General features: G+C 61.1%; 3 protein-coding genes across 4 annotated transcripts in view; 2 read left to right on the plus strand and 1 right to left on the minus strand.

Moving 5' to 3' along the window:
* The window catches only part of PMF1 (polyamine modulated factor 1), a 27,273-nt gene extending 25,005 nt beyond the window's left edge, over positions 1-2,268 (plus strand). The window contains exons 6-7 of the transcript XR_010941149.1: positions 1,956-1,994; positions 2,199-2,268. The gene's annotated coding sequence lies outside the window, so the exon portion shown is untranslated. The remainder of the gene's footprint in view (positions 1-1,955; positions 1,995-2,198) is intronic.
* On the plus strand, positions 93-3,200 carry BGLAP (bone gamma-carboxyglutamate protein). The gene is given in 5 exon segments (XM_067728184.1): positions 93-1,722; positions 1,956-1,994; positions 2,199-2,268; positions 2,422-2,539; positions 2,541-3,200. Coding segments are annotated over 5 exon segments (447 nt in total). The 5' UTR covers positions 93-1,658; the 3' UTR covers positions 2,697-3,200.
* Positions 3,201-3,218: 18 nt separating this feature from the next.
* PAQR6 (progestin and adipoQ receptor family member 6) lies at positions 3,219-7,414 on the minus strand. Of its 2 annotated transcripts, XM_067728170.1 has the most exons (8): positions 6,618-6,868; positions 6,162-6,237; positions 5,588-5,715; positions 5,250-5,455; positions 4,997-5,123; positions 4,506-4,602; positions 4,149-4,299; positions 3,224-3,811 (listed from the first exon to the last, which is right to left on the minus strand). In XM_067728170.1, exons 1-8 carry the CDS (start codon positions 6,827-6,829, stop codon positions 3,537-3,539), a joined length of 1,272 nt encoding a protein of 423 aa, XP_067584271.1. In that variant the 5' UTR covers positions 6,830-6,868; the 3' UTR covers positions 3,224-3,536. The 2 variants fall into 2 exon arrangements, with proteins under 2 accessions (XP_067584273.1, XP_067584271.1); XM_067728172.1 differs by lacking the exons at positions 4,997-5,123; positions 6,618-6,868 and adding an exon at positions 6,875-7,414 and having other exon boundaries at positions 3,219-3,811.
* Between the last annotated feature and the right edge of the window lie 1,372 nt (positions 7,415-8,786).

The raw sequence follows: 8,786 nt of genomic DNA on the forward strand, positions 1-8,786 counted from the left end.
GCCAAGATCCCACCCTGGACTCCAGAGTCCTGGCTCCAATCGAGGCCCCAGTTGCAGGGCTCTGAGAGCCTCCAGGCTGGGGAGGGTTGGTGGGGGGTGTATCTGACCATCTGTATGGAAGGGCAGTGAAGCCCCTTGTCACAGAAACCAGGAGCCTTGGGTTCCCTGAGGCCAGGACAAGCTGCCGGGGGGGGGGGGGGTGTCACTGTCCATGCGCCTGCCCTTCTCTTTGCCTTGGGTTGATTCTGAGAGGCTCTATGGTGGGCCTCCCTAGGTGTTTGTTTGTGCCTGGTGAGTGCTCGAACATGGAGCAAGTGGGCCCTCCAAATGGCTGGGGCTTTGTCCTCTGGCTTCTCACAACCCCCTCTTCCCCAGCCAGGGCCACAGGGCATCAGGAGTGACTTAGCCAAAGGCAGGGTGGGTGTTTCCTCCAGACTGGAGGGTGAAAGGAGTGGGTGTGGGTGGGGGCAGAACTTTCTTCCCTGGCGAGGGCTTCACCCTAACTCTGTAGAGAGAGGCCTGGTTGGGTCTGTCTAGGAGCAGCGGGGACACTCGGGAAGATGGCAGGGTGGTCCCTGATCATCAACCCCACCCCCCCAAGTTGAGCCTAGTGGCTCCTCTCTCCTCCTGGACACGCCTAAACATCCAGCCACCGGCCGTGGGGTGGAGGCAGCAGTGCTTCGTCTGGCAGGTCTCCACCTGGTGAGTGGGTGGTGGGGGAGGACACCCTCCCTCTTCTCCAGGCTGAGCTGAGGCAGAAGTGGCTTTCAGGTCTGGGGTGGCGCTTTTCAGGCTGGATGTTCTGCCCCTCGGAGGACAGGTCCCCAGGGTTGTTGGCAGTGGGGAGGCTGTGAGGGCAGGAAAAGGATCGGGGTGGGGCGGTCAGGAGCTCAGAGGTGCGAGGGGCATGGGGAAGGGGGTTCCCACCTCAGTGCCCACCTGGCCAGTCGCAGACAGAAGGGCTGTCCTTACCTCACACCTGGCCACACCTGTGTTGGCTTTTGGCTCTTGGCCCTATGCTGCCCCAACCCCTTCCCCCGTCCCAAGGCTCAGGGCCTGAGCAGAGTCGAGCCGCCCCCATGCCAGGCCTGCTGTTGAGATCTCTCTGGGGCAGAGGCCCTCGGGGTGAATGAGGGCATTGGCCCTCCCTCACTGAGTTTGGCTCCTGCCCACAGGGCTGACAGTGGAAATCAGTCTGTGGGAGGCTGTAGCCCAGCTCTGTGCAAATCTATTTTGGACCTCTGGGCCCCCCTTCCTCTCTAGGCTCCCCCTCCTACCCCTCCCCGTCTGCCCCGCTGGTGCTCAAACTGAGGCTGGGGCTCCGAGGGAGAGTGAGTAGGGGCTGGGAGACCTGGGGCAACCCCCTTGAGGAGGGGCTGGGGACCTTGTCTGGAGGCTGGCAGTCTTGGACTGAAGCCCACCTTCCTCCATCACTCCCAGAGGCCTGCCCAGGCAGCCACAGCTCCAACCACAACATCCTTTGGGGTTTGGCCTAGGCAGTTGACCCCCAAATAGCCCTGGTAGATTCCCCCAAGACCCGCCCGCACCCTTGCCTCTGGGGCACAGCCCAGAGAGTATAAAACAGTGCTGGAGGCTGGGAGGGGCAGACCAGCTGAGTCCTGAGCAGCAGCCCTAGCACAGCCGCTGACAGACACACCATGAGACCCCTCATGTTCCTCGCCCTACTGGCCCTGGCCACACTCTGCCTCGCTGGCTGGTCAGGTGAGTGCCCCTACCCCTGCCCCAGCCCGCGGGAGCTGCGAGGGGAAAGCACCATGGCCTCACCTCTCCTCACCCCTTCCACTGGCAGTCCCTATTGGCAGTCTAACCACCTTTCTGTGGGCTCAGTCCATTTGCCCCCACTGCTGTCCTTGTGGAGGGAGAGGAGAGGAGAGGGGAGGAGAGGGAGAGCCCTAGGGATGAGCAGGGGTGAACTGGGCTCCTTTTTCTTGCAGATGCAAAGCCCAGAGATGAGGAGTCTGGCAAAGGTGCAGGTATGAGGCAGGGCCTGATGGGAAGCTGTGCCCTGTATCACTCAATGGTGCTGCCCACTCCCAGCACCCCTGTCTCACCCTGGTCCCCTCAGTCCCATTCTCCCCTCCTGCCCCCTCCCATCTGGCTCTCAGGAAGGCCAGCCTACTCCCCACCTTGTCCACCCAAACTCGGAATCACCTGACCCCTGACCCTCTGCTCCACAGCCTTTGTGTCCAAGCAGGAGGGCAGCGAGGTGGTGAAGAGACTCAGGCGCTACCTGGATCATGGGCTGGGGTGAGAGAAAAGGAGGTGCTGGGCCAGGGCCCTGCATCTCCAGGATGGGCTGGGAGGAGCGGCCGCTGTGGGAGGACTCTGGAGCCCCAAGTGCGGTGGGAGGAGGGGCGGGCATTTTGCATGGAGGCTGACGCCAGTGTGTTGGGCTCTCAGAGCCCCAGCCCCCTACCCAGATCCGCTGGAGCCCAGGAGGGAGGTGTGTGAGCTCAACCCCGCCTGTGACGAGCTGGCTGACCACATTGGCTTCCAGGAGGCCTATCGGCGCTTCTACGGCACAGCCTAGAGCTCTCAGCCCTGCCGGCCTGGCTGGCAGCCCCCAGCTCTGGCTCCTCTCCGGGACCCCTCCCCCTCCCCTCTCCCTGACCTCCCTGCCCGGCAAGTGTGAGACCCCAGCAGCTGGGAGCATCATCCCAGCTGCTCCAGAATAAACTCCGGAAGAGGAACTGGTGGGGCTGTGATTCTTTGTCCATCTATGGAGTGTGAGGAGGAGGTGTTGGGAGGATGGGGAGTGGAGAGGTTTTATCTTTTTCAGTCCCAGAAAGTGCTTCCCAAAATCTGTTGTTGAGTTATTTATTTATCCCTGCCTCAGTCCAGAAGCATTGAAGGTGGCTTCCTAAAGTCTAAATAGGGTTCTCCTCTCTAGCCCAGCACCCTCCCCCACCTCAACCCACTGCCCCATCCGTGACACACCCAAATAGACCAGATCCCAAAGGCCTGGACGCCTGGAGTACACGGCTGTGACCAGGACAGACAGCCTCATCGCCATAGGCAAAGAGCTTCCGGTAGATGGTACTGCCTGGTTTGGGGGTGGGGGCAGTAGCGGGCCTCCTGGCCTGGTTAATAAGCATTCAGGATGGGCCTGGGTTAGTCATGTTAGTTCTTGCCTGGGCTGAGCAGAAACTCCAGGAGCACCAGAGATGGGACCAGATGAAAGGGCCCAACACCTCCCCATCCCAGCCTTCAATGGCAGGTGGGGCAGCTCCAGCCTGGACACACGCACCTCCCCTCTCAGACCCTCAGCACTTCCCCCAGCCCCATCAAGAGCACCCTCCCTGACCCTCCTACTCTCTACCAGCCTCCCAGCCCCTCTCCTCTCCTCTGCCTTCTGATCTCCGCACTCTCTTCTCAGCCACTCCTCTTGGTTCCAGGCTCAGAAGTGCCCCTGTCTTATCAGGCCTGGGTCTGGGCTCCTCCCCAGCACGGGGGCGGGGGCGGGGGGGGGGCACCTGGCCTCTGCTTCCCTCCAGGGCAGGCTCAGAGCTGGGGCCTCACTGTAGTTTGGCCTTTGTATTCCTCTCCAGCGGGCCACCCTGCAACAGGGGGCACGTACTGGGAGCCTGAAATAGGGAAGCTGTGAAAGCAGCAATGATGAGCAGGTTCCCAGCCACTGCCAAGCCCAGTGTGGCCACTGTGCCCGCCAGGCCCAGCGGCGGTTCCTGCATGGCCAGCCAGGCTCGGCGAGATCCCATATCAGCCAGCACCGCCTCCAGCTGGAAGTGTGTGCCCAGCACTGCACAGATGTGGAATAGCTGGTGGCTGTGGCCTGTGGGGAGGATGGGCGTGTGAGGGCACATACCCCATCCCCAGGGCTGCCCCAACTCATCCTGTGACCCATGGTGAGCACCACATCCTCTGGGCCTGCTACTCCCCTAAAACTGGGAATAAGAAACCCAATTCCCAGAGTTATTGGCAAGAGTGAGTGAGCTGCTGTGCACAGAGCCCCTGGCCTACAGGCTGCTGGTTTTGTTGTTATCTGAGGACTGGGGCTGGGCCTGGACCCTGAGGGCCCTGCCAGGAATACTCTCCTTTACTCAGTTCACTCTGTGCTCTGGGGAGCTGTCTCCCCATCCCCTCCTGGGCCAGGCCAGGTCTGCTCTCACCGATGTAATCAAAGCGTCCTGGTGCCAGCCGCTCAGGCAGGTGGGAAGCAAACAGGAAGCCAGTGAGCAACGCGCAGAAGAGGTGGTAGCCGTGGCTGGTGCTCAGTGCCTCCTGCCCACAGCTGTGGCCCCTGCCCCAGCACAGTCCGAGCTGGCAAAGGAAAAGCAGGGTTGACGGGGAGGGGCTTTGGGGGTGGACATCATGTGTCTGGGATCTGGTGAGGATGAGGAGGGGGAGGGCACAGCTGGACTGGGTGCTGGGCTAGGAGGGTGGGCAGCAGGGCTGAGTCAGGGATCGAGGGGGCAGGGCTGGGAGTGGGCACTGTGAGGGTCAGGACAGGAAAGCAGGAGCCTTACCCGATAGAAGAGCGGGAGGTTGTCGAACAGAAAGGGATAGGTGAAGGCAGCCGTGCGGAGGATCTTACTGAGCGCAGGGCTTTCTAGCTCTGGGAACCTGGGAGGCGGGAGTGAAAGGCTGGTCACCATCCTTATGCTGGGGTGGGGGTCAGAGGAGGGCAGGGGACCTTTGGCCAAGATGGAATGTCAGTGTAGCTTAGTGGCTATGAAAGCCCTTAGGCCACATGACTCCTCTGTGAGTGACAACAGCTGTTAGACGGGGATAGACACCTGCCTCTTAGGTGGCTTGTGAGAGTTAGAGACAGCGCAGGGATGGTGCTGGTGCACAGGGTCTGGGCACAGTAAGTCCTCAATAAACGGTCCCATTGTTACCAATGTTGTTCAAGAGCAGTGAAACGCAGGCACACCCCAGTGGTCCTGGGTGTCCAGGTGTTTGTGGGTGCTCTGTCCTGTCCCTCCGCCTTCCCCTTCACCACTGGCCGAGAACCCACCGGGAGTAGCAGGAGAGGCCGGTGCACAGGAAAGAATTGAGTGCGGCGGCGGGCACAAATAGCTGGTGCAGGCGGCTGTGCAGCCAGGAGGCCGGCATGGAGTAGGCGGCATAGGGGAAGGCGCAGCCTGGCGGGGGGGGAGGGGGGAGGGGAGCTGAGGCCCCGCCCCGGAGACCCCACGCCACACCCCCGCCCCGCCCCGGAACGCCGCCGCCCCCCTGCCCACCGCCCCAGCCTCCGCCGCGGGGCTCACCCAGGCTGTAGAGGCTGAGCGCGCCGTAGTCCAGGAAGTAGCAGATGTGACGCGCGCGGGGTGACATGGAGCTGAAGGTGTGCGCGCAGCACGACGCAAACGGGTAGAGGCAGGCGGGCAGCAGGAAGACGAGCAGCGGCCAGTGGTAGGGCTCCGACCGGAAGCCCTGGCCTCCCGCCAGCGCCAGGAGGCGCCACAGGAAGTACCTGCGGCAGGCACGTGCTCAGGCCACCGGACCCCCAGCGACTCCCAGTGCAGCCCGCGGGCCCGGACGGTCCCGGTCCGCCTGAGTACCCCCTTGAGCTCGAGGCCCAAGCCTGGGACAGAGCCTCCCTCACCAAGTGGGCAGGAAGTGAGTCCAGATGTTGACGGTCTCGTTGGTCATCTGGAAGGAGCTGAGGACACAGTCCAAGGCCGAGCTGGTGGGGCGGCGGTAGCCAGACATGATACCATCTTCCCAGAACACCTGGGGTTGTGGGGGGCAAGGGAGGAGAGGAGTCACTGTGTCCCACCCTTTCTCTCCAAGGGACTCCACTGTGTCCCACCCTTTCTCTGGAAGCAGGGTGGAAGGGAATGGGCTGGAGATCACAATGGCCCCAAAGTCAAACTAAATCCAACCCCATCTCACCACAGTTTCCAGTACCCAGAGAGCAGGTGAGAAACAGAAGAGGCAGAGTAAGGGGACAAGATAGGATGGACACAGGGTGCTCTGAGGAAGCCGACTCTGGATAAAAGAGTGTTCTGGGCTCTAGGGAGCAGGTCACAAGCCTGTTCCTTAGAGAGCAGAAGAGTCCCACACTGAAATGGCAGGGATAAGAGTTAGCCTAGAGCAGGGACTTCTGCACTTGCAAAAAGAGAAGAAACTTTGCCCCAGCCAGTCCCCTGAGAAGTAGGAGTTGGTGACTCCCTCACCCTGGGGACCTGGTGGACGCGAAGGAGTTGGGGCAGCTTGAGACTGAGCATGGTGGCCCGGCACCTCCACGTTGACCTAGAGACAAAGGGCGGGGGGGGGGAAATTAGGTATCTGCCCCCATCCACAGGTCCCTTTTCGCCCAGGTCCAGGCTGAACCTGGTCACTGAGTCCCAGGGTAGGCTGTGTACCCGGGCATGCATGCGGGTGGTAGCTGGCCACCAAGCTGCTTCCTTCAGGCCAGGGGAGGCTGGCCCAGCTTCCCCAGTGGTCATAACCCCAACCCCTCCCCAGCCTAGCCTGGGGGCTATTTAGTTCCCCCATTGAGAGGGGCTGGTCAGCCTCGACTCAGCAAGGAGTGGAGGGTCCTCCTCAGCCAGAAGGCTGCCTCAGTAACCCTGGACCCTGGAGCCAGGTCCCCAACCCCCAGTTTTTGTCTCAGAAGAACCCTGACTTACGGAGGCCAGCACAGAGAGCGCCTAAGCACACACCACCACCGCCATCGCCAGCACCAGAAAGCTCCTTGGCTCACAGTGCCTGGGCTGAGCACAGAAAACTTAGGGTGCTCAGGGAGAATTCTTGGAGAGGCCAGATGCCTACCGGTGGGACAAGGAATTAGGGGGATGCCTGGCTCTTCTCTGAAGACTACACGTGTGCCCCGGGGGGGCATTTGGGGTCCCTGCCCCACCTGAGCCCCGGCCCCTCAGCCTCAGACCTGTGTGCTGCCTCCGGGTGGCCGCAGCTTTGCTGCCCCGCCCGCCCGCCTCCCAGGCTGCCTCTCCCAGGCACATTCCTTGGCACAAGTGGATGGGCTGGGCCACCAGGGCGGGTGGAGCTGCCCCAGGAGGAGGGAGAACAGGACACTCCTCCCACCTCTCCAGGCCAAAACTTTCCAGCCCCGCCCCGTGCCTCTTCCTGTCATCGCTTTGCCTACTCTCTGTGTGCATGTTTGCTCCGCACACACTCTGGGCCCTCACACCGCCAGCCTGAACCCCAAGCCTCTGTTCCTGTCTTTCAACATTTTGGGGGCCCTCTGCCCTTGAGCTGGGTGCTGGGGACCCTGCTGGGCACAAGGCCGACCTGGTCCCTAGTCCCTGCACCCTGGCTGAGATTTGATAGATGACCCCGGGAATTCCCTGGCGGTCCAGTGGTTAGGACTCTGTGCTTTCACTGCCGAGGGTCTGGGTTTGATCCCGGGTCGGGGAGCTAAGATCCCACTACCACAAGCCTCGGGGCGCAGCCAAAAAACAAAAAGAAACTAAGATAGATGACCCCTCCCGGAAGTGGGATGGGGGTATTCTGACCTATCCTGAGTGCGGCCCAAGCTGCCTGGGGGAGGGGTGGACCAGGAAGATGCTGGCGTCTAGCTCCCCTCAGGGTCCCTTCCCTCAGCACTGGGGTTCAGAGGTCTCTGAAGTAGTTTGTGCTGGAGCCATGGAAATGGGGGAGGGGCCGGCCGGAGCAGGCGAGTGGCCTCTAGTTCCCCAGAACGGGCGTCTTGGCCCCAGGTGAGCTTCCTTACCCAGAGTTTGATGGGCGCTCCTAAGCCGGTGGGTCGGCAGGCCCCGGGCTCCACGGGTGGAGTCCCTGGCTCTTGCCAGCCGGGCCAATGGGAGGGAGAAGAGAGTGGCGGGCAGGCGGGCCAGGCCTGGGCGGGGAGTGGGAGACAAAGGGGAGCCAGAGAACAATCCCAGCCTTGTCCAACCTCCAGAGCGCCGTGCGGGGTGGCCCAGCCCCATTAGCAGGCAGCTCACTCGGGCTCCAGCGCACAGCCAGCCCCTTCAGCTTGACCCCACCCCACTGAGAGCAGACTGGCCGGAAGAGGCCAGGGCCCTAGCCAGGATGCAGCCAGGGTGGTGCAGAGCGCCCCCCTCAGACCAGGCTGCCCCACGGCTCCAGGGTTCCAGGCTCTCCCAGGAGCTGAGAGTGGCTCTGCCTCAAGCTGGGCAGAGGAATCCAAACCCTGAATATGAATTCTCCAAAACCTCTTCTCACTGTGCTTCGCTGCCTCTCAGCACCTGGTGCTGGGCAGAATCCAGAGCAAATGCATTTGGTAAATGTTGGTTCAACCTCGAGGGGTTCACCAAGCTTCTCCACTCCCCAGACACACTTGAGGTGTCAGTGCTTGCGGAGGGATGGGGTTGAATACTCAGAGGCTGGTTTCAAGGTTCACCCTCACCTCTCCACTGAGGAAGTTTCTCCCTGATTCAGAGGACCCAGCTGAAAACCGCAAACCACCCCCAGGGAGCAACGTAGCCTTCAAAATAGTTGACCATTGAACATAGGTTTGAACTGCGTTTATATGCAGCTTTCTTTCACTAAATATGTACTCAGTACTACACGGTCCCCAGTGGGTTGAATCATGGATGTGGAACTGCAGATACAGAGGGCGGACTGTAAAATCAAGTGCAGATTTTTGCTTGCATAGGGGTCAGCGCCCTAAAACCACATATTCTTCAGGATCATCTGTATATTGTTTTCACCTATCACCCTTGTGAAGGCAGCAGCTCAGTTCAATGAACTTCACATCTATCAAAACCGTCTCTGGAGTTTGTGCTCCAGCTGCTGGTTACTTGCTTCAACTGGGCCACCTCAAAGAAACCTTTCCAAACTGCCATTTCAGTATG

This window comes from Pseudorca crassidens, chromosome 2 (genome assembly GCF_039906515.1).
Source record: "Pseudorca crassidens isolate mPseCra1 chromosome 2, mPseCra1.hap1, whole genome shotgun sequence".
Lineage (NCBI taxonomy): Eukaryota > Metazoa > Chordata > Mammalia > Artiodactyla > Delphinidae > Pseudorca > Pseudorca crassidens.